A 24637-nucleotide genomic window follows, 5' to 3' on the forward strand; every position below is an offset into this window, starting at 1 on the left:
AAACTGCAAAGTAAAAGAGACATTTAAAGAAATACATATTAGCCAAACCTGGTACATTTCTAACAGATAGTGCTACTTAATTGGACACATAAGATTGAAGTAAATTTTCACAAGCTACTAATTTTAATGATTCATCTTACATAAACATATTCTATGTATAGATTCATGATCTGATTTCAGTTTGGCTCCCTGACTAAGAATTGTTTCAGACCACCTAATACTTGAAGTACTAACTGCTCACCTTGAGAAACATTCAAGTATTTCAGCCATTCATTTAAAAATTCTACAACTGTAGCTTTTTTGATGTATTTCCAAAAGCACCCTGGTGTACATGTGCCTCACAACTTATAGACAAAGCCTGGCATTTAGTTAATTTATGGGATTATATTTTTATCTAACTTTTGAGAATCTAACTTTCTATTTAGTTGTCTATGGAATCAGAAAGAAATTTAAATTAGCAGTTTTTCTCCTCCTTTCTCAATTTTCAGAAGTTTTAAATAATTTAAAGGATACACCAATTCCTAAGCAAAAACACTGGCACTTGTAATAATCATTTCACTGACTTTCTATTTTCAGATAGGCTTTAATATTATTCCCTCACACTCCAGCTATTTTTAAAGTTCTATTCTTTATATTGCATTTCCCTTTTTGTAACTTTAACTTTTTTTTTTTTGCTTTTTTCCCTTTAATAGACTTAGATGATCTTTGTATGTAATATCTTTAATTTGTTATCATTAGTTTTATATGACATATTCTTAGTCATACCTCTTTTCTATTAGAGTCAGAGTAAACTTATGCCTGTTAAGTTTAAGACTCAGCATACTAGTCCCCACATAACTTAGAATAATTTCAGCATGAAATAGGAGAACATGCAAGCAACCATGAAAATTGCCCAAAATTGACTACAGGCATTTTCAAAAACAGTTAATGACTTAATCATTATTTTTTAAAATACTTAGAGTCATAATATTAATCATAATGAACTCCTTTAAGCTGCCTGTAATGGTCATAAGTACTTCTGTAGTTCTGTTGCAATTCAACAGTAATCGATGATATCTGCATTAATTTTTAAATTTGACTAGTTGTCTATATTTTTAAATGCTAGTATTCTAATGAACATCTACTTCTTTCATCCTTATTTCCACAGTCGAAATTGAGAATCAAAGTAGAAGTATTGACCCTCTAAATGATTTTCTCTTTTAAATTAAGAAACAAATGAATTAAATGTAGGTAAGGCATTGAACACACAACAGTTTAAAAGTTTTTTGCTTCTCACCTGCATTTAAATTACCACATGAAATTGTATTCTTGGGAGAACGGTTCTAAGATTTAAAAGTAATATAATTCTAAAATATTTAGTGGATTCTGGTTCTTTCGCAAATAAATGTAGTTGAAACAACTTATTGTTCAGGTCATCAGAGTAATTCTCAGCTTATAGTACAGCAGGTTTATGTATGTGCAAATTGATATTCTCTTCCATATATTTCCACACAAAACATGGTAAGGATTTCTGAACATAATTTTTTAATCTATCACAATCCTATACAACCTTTAGAAAAAAGCTCAGCATAATCCAAGATACAGTTTTTTCTCAGTCTCACGAACTTTGTAGAACTCCACTTATACAGCATCCCTACTGAATTTTAACAAGTTATTGCAATGCCAGATGCCCAATTATTTAGTCTCAGAAACTCATTGCTCAAAACATAAGGCATACATTCAGTACCTGAGAACAGCATCCTATTTTCCGAACATTTAGTTTCTTTTGTAGAAACATCCTCACTTCATCCTGGCATTTATTGCCTTACAATTTGCGTGTAGGAATTGTTTACTCTTATTTCGGGTGGCATTAGGAGATATACAAATAGGTTATATTTACTCTTGTTTCAACTTTTTGCCATAAAATCCCAGCAGAAAATAAAATCGTGTTTTCTTTCTTTTATTTAAAAAAGCTTCATCTTACAGTTTTTACATTCTGGCAACATGGCAAGAAAGGATGGCTTTGCAGAAGAGAGTGTGTCAAAAATCCTAAGTGGCTGGGAGATGAAGTGCACAATCACAGAACGCAGTCACTGGCAAAGGAATGTCAGCCACTTACCAATAAGATGCCAGACTCCACTGTCCTTCCTCTGTGACTCTCAATTCCTGTCTCCCATCCTCCTGCCCGTCAGCACAGTGCAGAGAGAGCGGTTCCTCGTGTCCTTTGCAGCCTGTGGCAGAGGCGAATTGCGGAGTTCTTAATCATTCAGAGGGAATCCTCTAGCTTGCCGTGCCTCTCGCAGCATAGGGGACCCAGGTAACGCATCCTCTCCGCCCCGAGCTTTAATGGCACTTTGGCTGCCGCCTTCTCGCAGTTCCGCTCCCCCACGCCGTAGTTGGTTATATTGGGAAGTAGGTGCGGCGCCTCCTGCGGCTGGTGTGTTTGGGGCTCACGTGTTTTCCTCCAATGCGTCCGCGCCCCCGCGCCCCGCGCCTCTGACTGGCTGTGTCCTCCCGGGGCGGCCCCTCGCCCCTCCCTGCCCGCCCGCACTGTCACCGGCGCCGCGTCCAGCGTCTCACTGCCTCTTGCTGCAAAGGTTCATTGAGCGTGTCCCCAGGCTTAACGAACTGTGTGCCTCCAGGAGGGTTCTCTGTGTTTCTCCACTCGTCTCACTAGTCAACCGGCATTTTCCTTCCCTGCTAAGTACAGAGGACTTGTCCCCCTTCCCCCAGCGTTTCTGCTCTGCAACCCCTCCATATTTAACATTCATAGATTACAAAGCAAACGTGCTGGCTGGAGACGGCATGGGAGATCCAGGCGAAAGTCCCTTCCTCCTCTCCTATCTTCTCTCTGATTGATTCCTGTAGTCCCCGGCTCACACCTCTGACAGCAGCAGCACAGACTGACGCGTTCACTTAGGTCGGTTTGAGAGTGGACTTTTTCACTTTGCAGAATTTTCTTAAGTCCTGAATGGGAAGCACTTCTCTTTTGTTTCTGCACTTACGAGTTTCATCTAAGGACTATCAAGCTCTGCCTGTTTATATTTCTCTTTGATTTGGGGTGTTGAGTCAGTTCTTAAAAAAAGCGAAGGAATGGTCTCAGCAACCTTTTTTTCTGAATTTTTATATTACAATGGCTGTAATTGGAAAAATAACACAGGTAGTAAATCCACAGTGTGGCAGCTTTAGTGTCATTGTTCTGCCGGTCGTCTTCTCTACTTTTTTTTTTTTTTTTTTCCTCTCAGTCTTTGAGTCGTTTTCCAATTCCCACGATTGGGTTGATGGTAATTGGGTATTTGTTAAATAAATTATATAACATTTCCTTTGCAATATATTTCCATAGAGAATGTGGTTTGCACCTGTATTTAATGGAAAGGAAATCCCACGTACTGCTTTCTATTTCTGTGTCTGTATAAGAAACTCTATGGGAGTCTAGGGTCGCACCCCGTGTCCGCTGGTGTCCGTTTTTCATGTGTGTTTGAGAGCAGCCTGACCCTGGACTGACGCTGATTGTTCTGCTCACCGAATCCCCTGATGGGGTCTGACTGGCTCTAATTGGCAAGGAGAGTACAGTGCCATGCAGCCTGTAGCTGGAAGCCGTCTACCACTAGCTCTGTGTTCTTTCTCTTGCAGTTTTTCTGGTAATTAAAATTAGTCTTTTCCTGTTTCTTGGCTGCTTCTCATTCATCCAATGATGTACAAACACCCAGTCTCTGCTTTTAATCGCTACCCTCAGGATCTAGGCTGATTGCTTGTTCTGTAGCAAAGACAAATTTGTGTGCATTTAATGCTTCTCCACTCTTCCATACTTTTTATTTTCGTGTTCCTGCTTTCCAGTAATTAGGTTATCTTCTTTATGTGTTAACTGAGGGATCGTTGTGCAGATTCCGCTTCTGTGCCTTTTTCTCTGCCCCACTGGCTCTTCTCCTCTGTCAGCCTGTCGGTTCACAGAGAGAACTACCAGGACTTTTATGACCACATGAAATACATCACGAAATAAATTCAAAGTGTAGGAGCTCTAACGCATTCTTTTTATTGTTCGATGAGGTTTTTGCCTTTAAAATTGTATAATTGAGCACATGCATCCTGAAAGAGGGGTCGGGAGTGTAGAAAGCTTTCTGAAAGTTCTCTTCCCTTCTTAGAACGCCGTTCTATATTACCCATGATCCGATAATTTGGGCATTTTGAGTCATTATATCACATAATATCTTTCAACTAGCTTTGCTCTAGAAAGGATGTAAGTTGGCTTAGAAAAATCTATTCAGTTTAAAAAAATGAATAAAAAATGTAGGTCAGTGAGATCAAGACAAACGGTAAAGTGATAGGAGGAGAGATAAGATGAAGCCAGAAATGAGGTTTATAGAGAAAACTGCATTGATGTTTTTGTTACAAATGGTGCTAGGTCTGCCATTAACGTTGTTAGCAGCCAATGTAAAGAAGGAAATGCTATCGGTCACATGATTCGTGGTGCCCTCTTACCATTAATAAGAGCAAGAAAATTTACCTTTTACATGATGTAAATGGACTAAATATTTCTCCTTTCTTAAGCAAGAACTAAATAAAAGCTTTTAATGTTTTTGCTTTTTATAAGGAGAGCAATATTATCACAAGAATATGGTGTGAATATATTTTTGAAACAAGTAGATAATGTAATAGCACTTTTCCTTGCAGTTATCTGATAATTTAGAGGGAGAGAAAGGAAATGTTGAATCTGTTTAATTAAAAATAGTAGGGTCTATTTCTGTCAGTTCAAATTTAAAATGTTGACTTCAGTCATTATTTGGGGGTGACTAGGTTACCTGGCTACACTTCATTCAGGACCCAGAAAGAGTGATTATATTTATTCTCATGTCTTTTATGACTTTTAATGTTCTAATGTGTAATAATATACAATTATATATTCCCTATTAATATCTATATATGTAATAGACAAACTGTTAGTCTATCTGACTCATCTTTCTCTAGAATTTTGCTGTTATGGAGTTAACTTATGTACTGTATATTTTTACAATTTTCTGCTCGGAGAGTAAGGGCTCTATAGATCAGGTACTCTTATGTATCCTTTTATATCCACAGTGTTCAGGTTTAAGCAGGTCAATGTCTGGAATTAGAGAAACAACAGTGCTTAAAATAAGAAACAAACAAACGAAACTCCTTGTTAGAGTTCCACTAAAAAGAAACAAACTACCTTGTGTTTTCCAAGTAAACATCAAATCTTTTCACATATCATGACCAAGATTTTCTACTATTGACATGTGAAAATGGGATTTTAAGTTATAGTTGTTTTGATGTAAGATTTGTCTTTAAAAGATATAAAAGTATGTACGCCCCATTTTTAAATTCCTATGCTGTTTACTTAATAAAATGGCATTATTAAAAGATCACTGGCTTTCTCTGTTTTATGTTAATGACATTTTTGAATTAACCAGCTCATCCTGTACCCTGATAAAATATCATTTGTACATTAAGTTAATTAAAACATTGTTTGTAAGTGAGTTAAGTGGTTCAGTAGGTCGCTTTCTCTATGCTATGGTTATGACACCTCAACCTAGCTGTCATGTTGCTGATCTGATCTTGCTGTCTAGCCATCTTTGTGTAAATGTCTTAATCTCTTTATCTCATCGTCCCCAATGGGCAAGCAAGCAGATGCAGCACATCTGTAGCAGTTGAGGTGCCTCTTGTTTTCATTGGAGAAGATACTTTGTATGATGTCAATCATTTTAAGTCTGTGGAGACTTAATTTGTGGTATAACATATGTTCTGTCCAAAAGATGTCTCATGTGCACTTAAGAAGAATATGTATGCTGTTATTATATATATGTTAGATATAGTTGGTTCATTACATTGTTTAAGTTATCTATTTTCTTATATATCTTCGGTCTGGTCATTCTATTTATGATTGAGAGTAGGGTATTGAAGTCTCCAACTATTATTGTAGAATAGCCTATTTCTCCATTCAATTCTATCCAAAGTTTTTGTTTCATATGTATTGATGATCTGCTATTAGGTGGGTAACAGTTTATAATTGTTATATCATCTTGCTGTATTGAGCCTTTTAATAATATGAAATGTCTTCTTTTTTAACCTTTTTTAAATTAAAAGTCTATTTTTGTCTCATATTAATATAGCCATTCCAGCTCTCTTTTGGTTATTGTTTACCTATCACTCACTTTCAGTCTATTTGTGTCTTTGCATTTCACGTGAGTTTTTTGTAGACAACATGGAGTTGGTTCATTTTTTTAATCCATTCTGCCAATCTCTGTCTTTTGATTGGAGAGTTTAATCTATTTAAATTTGAAGTAATTACTGATAAGGAAAGACTTATTTCTGTCATCTTCTTCCTTGTTTTATATTGTTTTCCGTGTTGCTTTTTTGTCCCTCCTTTTCTGAATTACTGTCTTCTTTTGTGTTTAATTTTTTAGTAATGAAATATTTATATTTCTTTCTCATTTCTTTTTGTGTATACTGTATAGCTTTTTTGGTGTGGTTACTATGGGGATTACATTTAAAAATCTTAAAATTATAACAGTTTAATTTGAATTTATACCAGTTTAATTTCAATAACATACACAACTCTGCTCTTTTACAATTCCATCCCAACTCTTGGTTGTTGACCACAAAATTACATCCTTATTCATTGTGTACACTGTGTGCCCAAAACATAAACTAATAATTTTTTTTAAGACAAGGTCTGGCTCTATCACCCAGGCTGGAGTGCAGTGGCACAATCTCAGTTCACTGAAACCTCTGCCTCCTGGACTCAAACCATGCTCCCACCTCAGCCTTCTGAGTAGCTGAGACCACAGGTGTGCGCTGACATGCCCAGCTAATTTCTGTATTTTTTTGTAGAGACAGGGTTTTGCCATGTTTCCCAGGCTGGTCTCAAACTCATGAGCTCAAGTGATCTGCCCGCCTCAGCCTCCCAAAGTGCTGGGATTACAGGTGTGAGCCACCCCATCTGGCCAATAATTATTTTGAATACATTAATCTTTTAAATTTCATATAAAACAAAATGTGGAGTTACAAATGAAAATATCAGTATAATTTTTGTATAATATTAGTCTCTTAAAAAATGTAGAAAGTTAAAAGTGGAGTTATAAACCATTGTTATAATAATGCTAGCTTTTATGATTGCCCATATATTTACTTTTATTGAGATATTTATTTCTTCATACAGCTTCAATTTACTGTCCAGTGTCTTTTTATTTCACCCTGCAAGACTCCTGTGAGCATTTCTTTCAGGGAAGGTCTAGTGTTAATGAACTTGCTCAGCTTTTGTTTATATAGGAATGTCTTAATTTCTCCTTCACTTTTGAAGGATGATTTTGCCAGATATAGAATTATCAGTTCACAGGTTAATTTTTTTTCTCTCTCTCAGCATTTTGAATGTACTGGCCCACTGCCTTCTTGCCTCCAAAGTTTCTGGTGAGAAATCTCCTGTTACTCTCATTGAGAATCCCTGATACGTGATGAGTCACTTCTCTTTTGCTGCTCTTAAAATGTTCTCTTTGTCTTTGTCTTTCAAAAGACAAAGTATGGATCTCTTTTAGTTCATCTTACTTGGAGTTTGTTGAGCTTGGATGTTTATATTCATATTATTAATCAAATACAGGGAGTTTTCAGCTGCTGTTTCTTTGAATATTCTCTCTTCCTCTTCCTCTCACTCTTCTCCTTCTTGGACTTCCACAATGTGCATGTTGGTCTGATGAATGGTGTCCCACAAGTCCATTAGGATCTCTCTACTTTTTCTCAATCTTCTACTCTTCTGTTCCTCAGACTCAATAATTTCCATTATCCTGTCTTTAAGTGTACTGATTCTTCTGCCTGCTTGAACCTGCCTTTGAATCCCTCTAGTATATTTTTCATTCCAGATGTTGTATTTTCAGCTACAGAAATGTTTCTTTTCAAGTGTTCTATTTCTTTGTTGATATTTCCATTTTGTTTGCACATGATTTTCTTGACTTTCTCCACATCTTTCCTTAGCATATTTAAGAGAGTTGTTTTAAAGTCTTTGTCTAGTAGATCTACCATCAGGTCTTTTCTAGGAACAACTCCTGTTGATTTATTTTCTTCCTTTGAATAGGCCATGCTTTTCTGTTTCTTTATATGCCTTGTGACTTTTTGTTGGAAGCTGGACATTTGAATCTAAAAAATATTGTAACTATAAATCAGTTATTTCCCCTTCCTTAGGGTTTGCTGTTGTTGTTTTTAATACTTATATGCTGCCTCTGTGCCAGGGATTAGCATAAAGTGTAAACTTGACATCTCTGGTCTTTTCTGAGCCTGTGTCTTTTCCTGGCCATGTGCAGTACCTTTCTAATTTTCCCTGTATATACAGTTGCTATTAAATATCTTAGTCTTCAATGTCTGGCTCCCAAAGGGAGAAAAATAAAAAAAATGAAAGGGGGAAAAGTAGTGCTGGCTCTTTAAATCCTCTGGAAATCACTTCAATTGATGAGGGAGGGGATTGCAACAATGAGGGGAGGTGCAAAAACAATGGCTGCACATTTATGTGTTTGCATCTTTGTGGTTAGAAGCAGCAACCAGCATTCTGAGAACAGGTACCTGAAATTTGAAGAACAGGATGATTTTGCCCGCCCTGGCCCCCACACACTGCATGCAAGCTGCTCCAGGAACAAGTGCTCAACTGCCTGCCATGGAACTGGCAGTGGGGAATGGGTGGTTGCTACTCTACTAACGGCTGAAATTGACCAAAATTAACCTCAGTTTACGTCTAAGCCTTCCCATGGAACTGGCAGTGGGGAATGGGTGATTGCTACTCTACTAACGGCTGAAATTGACCAAAATTAACCTCAGTTTATGTCTAAGCCTTCCCTTGGAAGTTGTAAGCCTTCAATAGGCTCCAGAGTTTCAAAATAGTTACATAAGACATAATCTGCCAATGAATTTGTTGTCTAAGTAGGAAGACAGATTTCTGGTGCTCCCTACTCTGCTATCCTCCCAGAATCCTCTAGGACAAATTATTTTTACATAGAACATTGTTTTTGGAAGCTTCGTCTGAGTCTAAGTTACAATAAAAAAGAAAACAAAGCCTTGCATTTTTATAATCTTCAAAGTAGTTTATACCTTATTTTATTTTCTCCTCTCCTTTCTTTCTTCCTATATTCTCTCACTCCTCCCTTCTGTTCTTCCTTCAAAACTAATTTAGTGCTTTTCCAGTTTGGGGACATTTTACATTTGGTGAATTAACCATTTAATTGCTCCAATTCTTTCTTCTTGTCAACCTTTGACCATTTTCCTGGTAACCCTTCCATTGGAAGAAACTGGATGATGAGATTAATTGCTGACTGAGGTTATTATCACTGGATTTCTGTTTCCCATGTTCTCTCCAGCCTTTCACCCCTTTGAAGGAGGGGAGACAACTTAGATAACTGAAAGTGGAGTATATTTTTGTGACCTCTAGGGAAGAGGAGAAAGGAAGCAACATGGAAGAGAGAAGATCTGATTAAGCCAATGTAAACATTGTTTAAAAATTTATTTCCATTTTTTTTGTTCATTTGTTAAGTAACATCATTCCTTAAATATAAAAGCAATCTTACAGGAATATGCAATAGTGTCTCACACAGAAATGACTCCAAAGCTCTCCTTGAAAGGTTGCCCCTTCTGGATTTCATCACCTTTCTTAAGGGTAGGAAGACACTGCCAAAGAGGCCTCTGACCACAGGATCATTTTATCATTACTAACTGTACAGGAATATTTACAACAGTAAGACTGCGAAGTTGTGGAGTCTAGAGGGGAAGGGGCAGAAATGGGCAGAGGTGTGGGGAATGGTGACAATGGAGGCACTGCCCATCTTCCCATGACTCTCTGAAACAGGCATGATGCAGATTGGTTTAGGGGCATGAAGGTGGGTCTGAGCAGGAGGGCATGAGGAGAGGAGGGATGGTGGAATTTTACCTGGAGCCTTTCACATGGAGGGAAGTTTTGTGTGGTAGCTCTGGTATATTAAAATAAAACATCAATTGTATGAGCATAATGGACATTCTAGTTCTTCAGCAGCTGGGGATCTGTCACCTTATTTCCTAATGAACTCATGTGTTTTTCCACAGGTTGTTTTCACCTGCTACCATTACAGACTGGTCCAGACCTGCTTATCCTTTTGTTTCCCGCAGCCTATTTCAGTGTGAGGCCTCATTTCCATGAGACTCTGGGAGAACAGCATGCATTCTGGGCAGGGTGGGACACAGCGATGGGATGGAATGTGGTCTGGCTGGGAAGTTAAGAGATGGATTCCAGGTTTGAGGATGGATTGCAGCTGGATGCATTGATGGCGTAAGGCCAGAAAGTAGAAGGTTCTCACTGTGTTTGGGTCACAGGGGATGCCTTCTGAAGGAGCCCTCAGCACAGGACTGTGTTAACAAATCATCTGCCCTTGATGCTCAAGTTTGTTCCTCCAACCTAGAAACTTAAACATTGGTGTAGTTTCTCCGTGTTGGGAAGGCTTAGGGGTTGGGAACTTGGCACAGGACCCAGTTACTCATCCTCTTTTATGCCTCTTGGGATTCTACAGAAAATCATTCTCTGCTCTCTTCTCCTGGCTAAGGTCTCAGGAGAATTTCCTCAAGGCGGCCTGAAACCTGCACTCTCCAGTTCCTTGGCAAGCAAACAACGGCTTACCCTACTGCCTACTTGCCTCTTTTTTCCTTTTCCCCTTGATAATAAATTTGAGGGATCTAAGAATGCCAGAACAGGAATTCTCCAGGCCCAGTAAATAAGAACCATTCTGTCAATTTCTATATTTTCTTATATAGAAATCATACTCTTTTAACATCTACAACCTCTTCCATCAGGAGCTTTCTCTGATAATGACCTTGGTTCAAGGAGCGTGAGTGATTTTTAGATGGTGAATGTTCAGTCAATGTACGATTTATGCCAGGAGAAGTGGGATAGTGCCCTTTTTGGAAGGGCTACAAAGTCAAATTATTTACATTCTGAAAATGGGGATGCATGAGAGGACCCACAAAGAGGAGGTTCACCTATGAATCATCCAGTATCTGATCTAACAGCTCTGGTTGCGTAGCATTCTGGTTACATAACATTTCAAGCTTTTGGTTACAAAACATTTCGAGCTTTTCTTTAATTACTTAGTCTTTGTCTTGTCTTCCTTATTGTTAGTAGAGACATAAGAGAATTTCCACGGAAAATCCCACCTCGGACTCTACTCAGTGTTGAACTGATTTGTTATTCTTAATATATTTATTCAGCTGCAATCCCTAGTGGCCTTCCAGAGACTGATTAAAAGGCTTTTCTCATATACCAGAAAGACTAAGGGTCTTTACCACTTCATGTGCTGTTACTCAAATTTCTTAAAATCATCTGAGGAGAAGTTAATGATTTTAGGAGGAGTAGTATTTTTTCAATGTAGATAAATAATATTTATTTCATAATAATAAACGATTCTGATGGCACTATTTCCACCCATGGAAGTCATTCTGGTTCTGTCTCCATGTCTATCTACACAATGATCGCCCTTCTGGGAGGAGGAAAATTTCCTTATGGAGAGCCCAACCCCAGCCCTTGAACCTTAAGGGTGTGTGTATTCTGAGGTGTTCAAGCATCTCCCCAATAATGTGGAGATCTAGCAGAAACCCATTTACCTGCTATAATGCTATCTGACTCCACAAAGCAACATTTCATTGCTCTGAAATAAAAAAATTAAGATAAAACCATAGGTGGATTCACAAAGAAACTGTGTAAGCATCTGTAAATATAGGTTAGTTTTTGAATTATAAGTAATATATTAAACCACTATTTCTAGTTTCATTAACTTTATACTCCCCACAATATTAAGTAAGAAAATTACTGACTCTTGACTTCTCACTACCTGTTCTCTTGTTTCTCTTCTCCATGTCTGTCTGCTATGCCATTATCTCTACCCTCATGCGAGTAGTACAGGTGCTCAGAATAAGAACTAAACTCCCAGGCTTCATGTATACCAACAACAGAGGTCATGAGGGATCCCCAAAGCACTCCAACACCCACTTTCTCTGACCTGCTTTCTCCCACTAAGAAGTGTCAAAGGAGAACCCAATGTTTTCAGGGTAAAATGCCATCTCCTCCATGAGGGGATAAAAGTGATGCCAAGGTACTAAGTCCATAGCCATGTCTCTCTGGGCCTATGATGCTCCATTGAGGGAGTTCAAGTGGGTGAATTGTCCACAAAGTAAGACTCAGCTTTCTCAGATCACCTCAAATCTATCAATAGGGATGACGAATGGGCCTCAGGAGCATGAGTAAGTTTTTGCTTATTCAGTTTTGCTCCATGACAAGAGGTCACCAGGAAGCCCAGTCACCACCTCGCCTAATTTTGACACTCATGGTTTCACCAACACTATCTGCCTTGAATCCATAAGAACTAACCTCATTATGTCCTCTGCTCCCGCTTATGTCAGTCACCTAAATAGCCACAGAATTCCAAGCTATCTCTCATTCCCCTTCTTCTAATTTCCAGAAGTCTAACTTCCATATATATCCTATTTGCTTCTTTTTATCTCTGATTCCAGTTCAGAAATGAGCATTCTCTTCACCATCACACACTCAGCAAAATCTGATTCCCCTGAAACCTTCTCATGCAGTGGCTGTTTACTTTTTCTTGCTGCTCTGTGAATATAGGTAAGTCTTTTCTCTTTGTTGTAGTTTCCAGGCCATTCTCCTCACTTCCTCCCACCACAAAGGAAGTAGCTCCAAATTTCATGTTATCAGATCTTAATACGATATCTCACTGCTGCAGTCATACCTACACCAAAGTTAAACTCCCCCTTTCCAATGATTTTAGTTCATCTCTCTTGTTTCAAAGCCAGTCTCAGCTTGAACCTTGGTTATTTTTTATATGCCCTGAGTTGAAGTCTCAAACTTCATGAAACTGAAACTTAACTTTTCATCCTTCCCCCAAACCTGTTCTATACAGCCTTTCTCTTCTCATTTGCTTTCTTTTTTCATATGATGCATCTGATCATTTTGGGAAATCATATTAACCTGTAAAGCATCTGTACAAAGTCCTTCAGTTAACTGGCCTGCTTTCTGTCCAGCTACCAACTCACACTTTGAACTGGCAACTCAGTTTCACACTTCCATTCCAGGCTCCTTCCAGGTGTATTCTGTATTTCAGCTTCCTCCACTCTGTTGTATCCCTGCAGACACTCTCACTCCGTTTATAGTACACATAAATAACCATAGTGTATTGACACCCACTTCTCCCACCCTTCTTTACTCCATTCTCTTCATCCATTAGGGATTTATGTCATTCTTATATATTGACTGTCATTTCAACAGGAAGGAGAATAAGGAGTAAACAAACAGGTATTTGTCTGTTCATTCTGTTCTCTTTTACCAGAAGCCCTATATTAATCAATAAGTCCTCTTCTATGTCTAAAATCCTTCAATTTTTAATTTTATCCATAATTTACAAAATAATAATATAAGTAAATTTAGCTTTTAATATGTACCTTAGCCTTTACTAACCTCTGTTTCATAACAGAAGCTATTGTCTAAGATTATTTTTGGAAAATTAGTGTTTATGTTCTACCTTAGGACACAATGGGTGATATAAACATCAGTCTAAAGAGTCCTGAATCTGAGAAAGTGGTTCTTTGACAATATCTGACATTACAAACAGCCTTTTAGAGCTGGAGTTTTTATAATATTGTCCTTTCATCCTTTGATTCAGACACTTGTTTTTAAGAAAGACTTTAGTCACCGGATTTGAATTACTGAAAAAAAATCCAACAATCTTTGCCTCATGATTTTTAATAACCTGCTTAAGTTTTTCAGTACTCTGTACAAATTGAGTAATAAAGAAGTGAAAAAATTGAGAGGAGGGTATATTTATGAGTAATCTATTATATAGGAGTCATGCCTAGAATGAATAAGAAGAGTTAAAGAACGATTCCTAAATAGAATAAGAAGATGTAGGCTTCTCTCACATGGAAGTGATAAACTTGAATAAAATATTTAAATCTTCACATAACAGAATGAGAATTTAGGCATCTGAACAATTCCAATATCAAAGCACAAATTTAGTGGAATTAAATAGGTTTTCATAACAGAAAATTTTTAGAACTATCAGTAGAAGGAGATGTAGGAAGTACACCCTTACTTCGATGAATTAAGAGAAATTACTGTTTCAACATAAAAATAAAGCTGGCTCTAAGAATCTTCTTTAGGGGGCTGTTATAGATGTCCCTCCTAGGAAAACTTAAGTGTCATTGATACCTTAGAAATATCATTAGTGAACATTTTATTATTTTGAGTTAAGAGATTTTTTTAGGTTCTTAAAGACAAGAAAAAGTTATCTATTGTATCTCTATTGATTTTTAAAACAATTAAGTTGTACAGCATGTTCTCTAATTCTGAAAAAAGTAATATAATAGGACAATTACAATTTAGTTTTCGATTCATCATCTTTCAAAACCGTGGACTTTTGGTATATATCTTTGCACTCATTTTCCTTCCCTTTGACTTTTGTCTCTATAAGCTCAGTTCCTGAAGAGGCATTTTCATCAGGTAGATGACACTTCCTCAAAAGAATTAAGACGATTAAGGCTGGAACAAAGCTTGATCCTCTTAGTGCTGCCGGCAATCCGAGGTAGATGTATCTATTTTTTTAAAAGTTAAAACATATTAAATATTACATAGACAGTGTGGTTAGTGCAAACTAAATTTGTATATCTTTATATTTTATTCTGATAAAAACAGCAGCTGATGGTTTTGCATGCTGATCTTATATAAGCAACTTTACTAAACTCTCTTATTAATTTCAGTATTTGTTAAAATATTTTATGTTTTTTTAATTTTCCCATTGAGAAAATCCAAATTTATTTTCATCTTTTCTAATGTTTTATTATTGTTGTTATAACTAGTTTTTCATTGAGTAGGATCTTCACCTCAAAATTAATACTGATAGTGATAGCAGTTTTATTCTAGTATTTAGTAAGAATGCTTCCAAAAAATCATCATGAATTACAATATATACTCTTGTGAGAGTTTCTTTAGATGACCTTGATCAGATTAAGGAAGTTATTTTCTATTATGAGCTTGCTCAAAGTTTTAACATGAATGTGCATAATATAACCAAATAACTTATCTGCTTGTAGTTGGAAGAATATGCAAGGTTTTCTGCCTTTATTGTGTTAATAACGTCTATTACACCAATAGATTTTCTGATGTTGACCTATCCTTGCATGCTTAAAATAAACCATATTTGTAATTTTTATACATTATTAGATTCAATTTATCAATTTTTATGTAGAATTTTTGCATGTAGAAAGTTAGCCTACAAATTTTTTTCTTGTACTGAACTTGTCTAGTGTGATTATTAAGATTGTACTAGCTTTGTGAAATGAATTACAAAATTTTCCCTTTTTCTGTTTCTGAGAATAACTTGCATAATTTATGAATGAACCATCAGTTCATTGTAGATTTTTTCAGACTTTCCTGAAAAATATCTGAACTTGGTGCCTTTGGAAGATGAGCATTTTTGAAGGTTTTACATTTTTAAGTAACTATAAAAATATTCATGTTTCTATAGATTTATAATAAAATCTGGTAATATATAATTGTCTAGAAAAATATCTATTTAATATGTTTCTAAACTGTTATATCTAAAATCCCTATGTAAGTGTTATAATATCTGTACTTATATTAGCTTTTTCATCCTTAATGATGTTTTATTTGTGCCTCCTCTCTTTCTTTATTTGCCTTTCCACGGTATTGTTATTAGTAATATCTTTGCACCTTTACAAAAACATAGCTCTTTACTTTCTTATTCCCTCTATGGCATATAGTCTATTTATTAATTTCTGTGTCTCATTTTTATCTTTCTACTTCTAAAATTTTCTTTTACTATGAAACATTACTAGGATTCAGAAAAAAATGGACACCAGTGATTGGATTTAAGGCCTACTGTAATCCAGTATAACCACATGTAACTTTAAACTAATTCTACTTGTAAATGCTCTATTTGCAAATAAGGTCACATTGTGAAGTTCTGAGTGAATACCAAATTTTGAGGAACAATAAATCCTGTACAAGGTGTTTTACCTCATTAATTGGATTAAAGCATTGAATCTGGATTTAGTCTCTTGACTTAGAAGTACCTTATTCTTCCTTGGAAGCTGATATCAGAAACCACTGCCCATTTTGAGACATAGAGCCTGTGAATTCAGCTTTGTTTACTCTTTTATGTTTCTGTTTAATTTCTGAAAAAAATGGATGTTTAGGATGATGTTTATATTGTCTTTTAACCAAGATATGTCCCTTTTGAATTTTAAAAATATATTGTATCAATTATTCTTATTTGAGATAGGAAATATATCAATATGTAAATTATTGAGTCATTTATCGGGTTGTTCTACATCATTTGTATATATTTTATTGTTCTTTTTCTAAATTCTAAGTTCATTAATTTTCAGCCTTTTATATGTAAATGTATATCTGTATAAATTTATATACATATTATATTTTAAACGTATAAATAATACATATTTATATACATATATGTATATACACATATATACTTATGTGTATATACATGTGAATATATATTGCATATGTGTATTTGCATATGTAAAACATCTATACATATGTAAATATACATTATTTATATACATATGTAAATAAATATGTATATATGTACTTATATGTATGTATTAATATACATATTTATATACATATATTTGTACATATGCAAATATATGCATATGTGTATATATATTTATACATTTAAAGCTCTAAAAATCCCTTTGATTACTGGTTGGTTTAGCTTCATCCCACAAGTTTTCTTATTCAGTGCTTTCATTGACATAGAGTTCTAATTATTTAATTCTGTTTATTGTAATTTATTCTTTAAACCATGAGTAATTTAAGCCTGCATTTTTTTTTCTACTTTTCAAACATTTGAGGTTTGGGCATCTTTTATTATAGACTTTCATCTCCATTGCATTGTGAACAGAAAACAGGATATATGTGGTATCAATACTTTTTTTTAACTTTTTAGTGGCATAGGTGCTGGTATTTGGGTTAACAATTATCCATGTATTCATGTAAATATAGATATAGATGTATTATAGATTCATATAGATTATATATATTCATATAGAATATACATTTATCTGTATATTCAATTACTTTTATACAATTTGAAGTTGAAATATACTGTATCCTCACTCATTTTCATCTGTGTTTAATATTCATTTGTGGGACAAGTATATTGAAATTTTCCATTCTGTAGATTTCTTCTTATAATTTTATAAATTTCTGTTTTGTATATTTGAGGTTATGTTGTAGATTTACATAGGTTCATAATTTTTCTATATTTTTGTAGTGTTTTCCTTTTATTATTAAGTAATATCCCTGTTTAACCCTATTAATTTTTTCCCTTTAACTTATACTTTGTTTAAATCATTGATATAACTACAGAAGTTGATTTAGTATGTGTCTGGTAGATCTTTTTAAAACCTTATCTTCAGTCATTTTATGTTTTTGATCTGTCTCTTATAAACAACATGTAGTTCAAATTTTGAAAAGTCCAATATAAAAATTGCTATCTTTTAACCAGCAAGTTTAACCAATCTGCAAAACCACTCAGGCTTATTTTTTAACTTATTTGTGTGGGTTTTTTTCTTATGAATTACCACTATTGCATTTTCTCCCCTTCTATTGGTTGGAATAAATCTAATTCATCATTTTCACATTTTTAGCAAAATTTAAAGTTAATCAGAAGTTTGTTCTCAAGAATTGTAAAAGAGTCTAAGATTTTACTTCATTTGTAAGCTAACAGGCTAGCCTGCCACAGTTTCAAGGATGCTAACAGAAGATACAAGACTCATAGGTCAGAGACAAAGGACTTTTTTTCACTCACAACACAGCAGTCAGCACAAGCTTCATGTTCAGGTTGGTTTTCCTTACCTTCCAAGTCCCAGAGTGGTGAGACAGAGGGAGAACCAGGTAAATGCTGTACACACAGTGGATTTGGGCCGCAGTTAGAAAGTCCTGAATTTAGGAAACCCTAATCTTTTAAATGGGCTTCAAAAAAAATCTGCCCAAACTTTGCCCCAGAGAGAGACATTTTCTTAACATCATAGACAACAAACTACCTGCCCTCTGTCCTTGAGAGAGACACTATTTATATCTTCCAAGGTCATTTACTGTTCCAACATCCTTGAAAATATAGTCCAGAAAAAATGCTCTCAGTGCCCCTGCTAATAAGAAAAGCAGAAATGTAGGGATCCATGGAGAATTGTCTACCAACAATATTTACCCTTATTTCTAGAATATCTTGGCTTCTGGTAGATTTTCTCATGGATACACCATTTCATTGACCAGTCTAATTGGTCTGACTAACAGAGAATGGAGCCAAGTCTGTTTAATGTGTCTCAAGCACCATTTAATTCAGGATACTATCAACAAGAATCCAAGAAGCAGGATGAGGCCAACCCTCTATAGTGACCCTTGGGGTTCCTCAACTGTGGTAGAAATCCACAGCATACCTAGCATGTATTTGAGCTTCCCTCAGCATCACTCCTGGGGAGCTCTGGGGGAAAGGGGAATAGATGCAAAGATGAATCTCCTGCTGTCTGCTTTCCCCATACTTCTTGATATATGTCCTTTTGCTGATCAAGACCAATATCTTAGAATGCTTTAAACAATGGTAAATTGTTTTATACTGAATGAAGTAGCTTTATTATTTCCCCATCAAGAGAAGATAATTCAAATTTAAACAAAACTCAAATTTTGTAATGAAAAAAACATGAAAATAGAAAGAACAAAGAGTTTTATTCAAAATTAGATTTGTATTTACGAAAGAGAAGGCACTAGGTGACATGAAGAAGATTGTTTCGGCAAAATTTAAAGAGGGAGAAAAGATATGATTTTGGAGACCAGAGACTGGTGGTGAGAGGAAGTGAGGCTTCACACTCGTGAGATGATGAAATCATGCAGGATAAAACAAAGAGCCTTTAGAGAGCAATAGAAATTGGATAGGTATCGGTGTACAACCATTACTTTCGATATTGTGTTGCCTGCTAAGAATATAACAAACATTTTGAAAGCCAAGGTTAGGGAAACCATGTATGCTTACACTTACCAAGCACTTGAGATGGGAAAATACAATTCTAGTATGCAAATAAGAAATGGAGATATAACATCAGTATCTCTGCTGGAAATAAACACAAAAGTATTCTTTTCACTTGACAAAGAAAAAGTTAGGTATGAATGGTGCTGTGTTATGCACAGTCTATGCTTATAAAACAGTTTTAAACCAATTATCAACATTACCTGAAGGTGGTGGAATCATATATCCTGCATGCCCCTGACTCACCACATTTCAAAGTTCCCCAGTGTAAACATGTGGAATCCATTAAAGCGCCAAAATATATAGGTGCAGGAATGCCAGCTACAATTAACAGGGAAAGAAAAATCTATCAACAAGAATTAAGATACTTGATTTATTTGGCAATATTTCAGTTTTCTTTTTTTGTACTGCAAAGTTTATCAAAACATAAGTCTAATGGTCTAAATTTTATTTTTAGAAATGATGAGTTACTTTTACTGTAAAGTTTCTAAATTATTAAAAGATAAGTAATCTTATGGTTAAATGCAACATAATTATTAGTAGAGTAAAACATCGAATTAAAGATTCTGAACTTTATATGTTTTCTTAAATGTTTTGGGCCAATTTTATGTACATTTTATTTGGGCAGAGCATTTTCTTTCGTTTTATTTTCAAATCTTCAAACAAAGAATAGTGTAATTAAGGTCAGACAGGGCCTTTTCAAGTAAAAGAGATTCTCTATCTCTTTGCGTGCTGCATTCTCATATTTATAACGTGCTTTTTACATACAGAAGGGACATTTGCTAGACCGTTTTTCTGAAATAATTATCTTGTTTATCTAGTATTTAATATTGTTCTGATAGGATGTGGGAAAAAAATAACTATTTTTACCAAATACTCTTGTGCAAAATGTATGTAATCCCACACCAAGGGACTTCTCTTCAGATTTCATGCACCTGAAAAGTAAATAAGTTTGTAAATAAAAGAAAAATAAAGATTTAAAACTATCATACTGTCTTGAAAAGGCCGGTTGTAAGCTAGTCACACATAACGAACATTCAAAATTTTACTTTCATCTCACTTATTGGTTATTCAGGGCTTTATTATCCAGCTGGCAGCCTACACAGGAGCCCATTTCTGGTCACTGGCACTTTACCCATCACTTTTTCTTATTAATACCTATTTTATTGGTCGGGCCTGGTGGCTCATCCCTGTAATCCCAGCACATTGGGAGGCCAAGGCAGACGGATCACCTGAGGCCAGGAGTTCGAGACCAGCCTGGTCAACATGGTGAAACCCTGTCTCTACTAAAAATACAAAAAATTAGCTGGGTGTGGTGGTGGGTGCCTGTAATCCCAGCCACTTGGGAGGCTGAGGCAGGAGAATCACTTGAACCTGGGAGGCAGAGGTCGCAATGAGCTGAAATTGCACCACTGCACTCCAGACTGGGTGATAGAGCTACACTCCGTCTCAAAAAAATAAAATTGTTTTTAATAACACAGAAACTAGATACGCTAAAAATCTGCAGTAAGAATAATAATAAATAAATTTTATGCAGTTCTTACTAAGATTAGAAAAGAACAAGAATACTCACTATCACAACTACAGTTAAATAAATCTTGGAGGTTTTAATTTACGCTGTAAGAGAATTTTAGAAGTCTCAGATGTGTAAGGTTTGGAAGTGAAAAGACAAAACTTGTCATATTTGCACATTGAAAAACCTACATAGAAAACCTAACAAAATCAACAAATTATTAGAACAAATAAGAAAGTATGCTGTATAAAAAGTAAATTTTTAAAAACAGCAGCATTCCTCTAAACCAGCAATAACCAACTAGAAAATATAAGAGAAAACAGTACCACACATACACATATATACCTATCTTTACTTATGCGTAGAGATGACAGAGATAGAGATAAATATGGACACCCATACACACACACACACACACACACACACAGACCTATCTGTCCAAAATAGTGCAATAATTTATATTTATAAGGGAGGGGTAGAGCAAGGAGCTAAATAGAAGGCTCCACCAATCATCCATCCTGAAGGAACACCAAATTTAACAACAATTTACATACAAAAAAAAAAAAACCTTTGTACGAATGAAAAATCAGGTGAGCATTCACAATACCTGGTTTTAACTTCATATCACAGAAAAAGGCACTGAAGAGAGCAGGAAAAATGGTCTTGAATTGCCAATGCCAGCCCTCTCATCCCCCAGCCGTGGCTACATGGCATGGAGAAGGAATCTGTGCACTTGGGAGAGGGAGAATGCAGTGATTCTGAGACTTCATTAAATCCCGTGCTGCCCTGTCACAGTGGAAAGCAAAACCAAGCTAAACTCAGCTGATTCTTACCCATGGAGGGAGCATTTAGACTAGCCATCACCAGAAAGTAATCACCCAGCCCCACAGTTAGAACTTGAGTTCCAGCAAGCCTCGCCACCATGGGTAAACGTGCTCTCCCTAAATAAACTTGAAAGGCAGTCTAGGCTGCAAGGACTACAACTCCTAGGCAAGTTCTAGTGCTGAGCTGGGCTTGGAGCCAATGGACTTGGGAGTCACATCACCTACTGAGAAACCAGCCGGGGAAGCTAAGGAAGTGCTTGTGCCACCCTTCACCCAACCCCAAGCAGCACAGCTTGTGGCTCCAAAAGAGAATCCTTCCTTCCACTTGAGCAGAGGGGAGGAATGAGTAAAGAGGACTTTGTCTTGCATCTGTGATGCCAGCTCAGCCACAGTAGGATAGGGCACTGGTAAGGGTCATGAGGTTCCCATTCCAGGCCCTAGCTCCTGGCTGGCATTTCTAGACAAACCCTGGACCAGAAGGGAACCTGCTGTCTTGAAGAGAAGGACTCAGTACTGGCAGGATACATCACATGCTGGTTAAAGAGCCCTTGGGGCCTGAATAACCAACAGTTATACTCAGGTAGTATGTTATGGGCCATGGGTGAGACTCAGGTGTGCTGTATTTAGATGAGACTCAGCACATTCAGAGCTGTGGCAGCTGTGGGGAGAGACTCTTTCTGTTTGAGAAAAGCACAGGCACAGGAAGCAAAGGGAATTCCATCTTGCATCTTAGGTAACAGCTCAGCTGCAGTGGGGTAGAGCAGCAGGTCCCAAACTTTTTGCACCAGGGACTGGTTTCATGGAACACAATTTTTCCACTGACCAGGCAGGAGTTGGGGATGATTTTAGATGAAACTGTTCCACCTCAGATCATCAGGCGTTAGTTAGATTCCTATAGAGAGTGAGCAGCCTAGACCCCTCACGTGCAATTCACAATAGGGTTCACGCTCCTATGAGAATCTAATGCTACAGCTAATCTGACAGGAGGCAGAGCTCAGGGGGTAATGCTCGCTGCTCCCTCCTGCTGTGAGGCCAGATTCCCACCAGGCCGGGGTCTGGTAATATTCTGTGGCCCAGTGTGGGTAGGGACCCCAGGGGTAGAGCACCAAGCATGTTTTTGCAGTTCCAGATTCTGGGCCTTGGGTCTTGGATGGCATTGCTGATCCTGCCCTCCGGGGCCAGAGGAGAGCTAACTGCCCTGAAGGGTGAGTCCTGGCCTAGCAGCATTCACACAGGCTGGCTAAAGAACTCTTGTGCCTTAAGTAAACATCAGTGGTGGCCTGGCAGTATTCCCTGTGGGCCTGTGGTGGTGGTGGTGGCCATGGGGTGGGGCTCCTGTGACTTTGGAAAGGAGAGAGAAGAGTAAAAGGGTGTTTCTCATAGTCTGAGTGCCACCTCAGCCACACTAGAATAGAACACAAGGTAGATTTGTATGATTTTTTACCCATCCCAGGCTCCTGGATGGCATCCTTGGACCTTCCTGGGGACTGGGAAAACTCACAGCTCTGAAGGGAAAGACAAAAACATGGCTGGATTACCACTGGCTGATTGTAGAGTTGGGCCTTGAACAAACATAGATGGTAGCCAGGTAGAGGTAACAGTGGGTCTTGGGTGAGACTAGTGCTGTGCTGGATTCCAATCTAACCCAGCACAGTCCCAGTGGTGGTGGCCACAGGGGTGCTTGCATCACCCTACCCCCAGTTCCAGGCAACTTAGCACAGAGAGACTCCATTTGTTTGGGAGAAATTAAGGCCAAAGAACAAGAATCTCTGCCTGGTAATCCAGAAAATTCTTTTGGATCTTATCCAAGACCTCCAAAGTGGTAACTCTATGAGTCTACATGAACCACAGGACTTGGGGGCCCAAGTCCTTTTGAATGCCAGGAAAGCCTGCTCAAGAAGGATGGCACAAACAAACCCAGACTGTGAAGACTACAATAAATGCTTAACTCTTCAATGCCCAGACATCAACAAACATTGACGAGCATAAAAAACATACAGGAAAACATTACCTCACCAAAGGAACTAAACAAGGCAACAGGGACCAATCCTGGAGAAAGAGAGACATGTGACCTTTCAGATTGAGAATTCAAAATGGCAATTTTGAGGAAACTTAAAGAAATTCAAGATAATACAGAGAAAAAATTCAGAACACTCTCAGATGAATTTTACAAAGAGGTTGACATAAATAAAAAGAATCAAGCAGAAATTCTACAGTTAAAAAAATGCAATGATGTACTAAAGAATGCCTCAGAATCTCTTAATAGCAGAATTTATCAAGCAGAAGAAAGATTTAGTGAGCTTGAAGATAGGCTATTTGAAAATACACGGTAAGGGATACAAAAGAAAAAAAGAATTAAAAACAGTGAAGTACACCTACACGATGTACAAAATAGTCTCTAAAGGGCAAATCTAAGAGTTATTTGCCTTAAAGAAAAGGTAGAGAAAGAGATAGGAGTAGAAAGATTATTCAAAGGGATAATAGCAGAGAACTTCCCAAACCTAGAGAAAGGTATTGATATCCAAGTGCAAGAAGGTTATAGAACACCAAGAAGATTTAACCCAAAGAAGATTACCTCAAGGAATTCAATAAACCCCCCGAGGTCATGTATAAATAAACAATTCTAAAAGCAGCAAGAGAAAAGACGTGACTAACACACAATGGAGCTCCAATACAATTGGCAGCAGACTTTTCGGTGGAAGCCTTACAGGCAAGGAGAGAGTGGCATGACATATTTAAAGTGCTGAAGGAAAAAAACTTTTACCTTTATATCTGGCTAAAATATCCTCCAAACTTAAAGAAGAAATAAAGATTTTCCCAGACAAGCAAACACTGAGGGATTTCATCAACACCAGCCCATGTTATAAGAAATGCTAAAGGGAGTACTTCAATCAGAAAGGAAAGGATGTTGATGAGCAATGAGAATTCATCTGAAGGTACAAAGATCACTGGAAATAGTAAGTAAGCAGAAAAATGCAGAATATTATAACACTGTAAGTCTGATGTATAAACTACTCTTAACTAGAAAGACTAAAAGATGAACCCATCAAAAATATTAACAACTTTTCAAGACATAGACAGTACAATAAAATAGAAATAGAAATAACAAAAGGTTAAAAATCAGGGGGACAAAGTTAAAATGTAGAGTTTTTTTAGTTTTCTTTTTGCTTATTAGTTTCTTTATGCAAGCAGTTTTAGCGTATTATCACCTAAAGAAATGGGCTATAACA

The 24637-nt window shown here is 36.7% G+C and overlaps 1 protein-coding gene across 4 annotated transcripts in view; it reads right to left on the reverse strand.

Annotated features, from left to right (window-relative positions):
• Positions 1–9456: 9456 nt before the first annotated feature.
• Positions 9457–24637, reverse strand: part of SLCO1A2 (solute carrier organic anion transporter family member 1A2) — a 150809-nt gene continuing 135628 nt past the window's right edge. For 2 of the 4 annotated variants that reach the window (XM_054442084.1, XM_054442083.1), the window contains exons 12-14: positions 19941–20005; positions 19274–19391; positions 9457–14595 (exon numbers count right to left, since the gene is read on the reverse strand). In XM_054442084.1, the coding sequence (XP_054298059.1) occupies positions 14376–14595; positions 19274–19391; positions 19941–20005 (403 nt within the window). In that variant the 3' untranslated portion in view covers positions 9457–14375. Of the gene's footprint in view, positions 14596–19269; positions 19392–19940; positions 20006–24637 lie in introns of those variants that run through there. The other 2 variants (XM_054442082.1, XM_054442085.1) reach the window with 2 other exon arrangements.

The sequence above is a fragment of the Pongo pygmaeus genome, chromosome 10 (genome assembly GCF_028885625.2).
Source record: "Pongo pygmaeus isolate AG05252 chromosome 10, NHGRI_mPonPyg2-v2.0_pri, whole genome shotgun sequence".
NCBI lineage: Eukaryota > Metazoa > Chordata > Mammalia > Primates > Hominidae > Pongo > Pongo pygmaeus.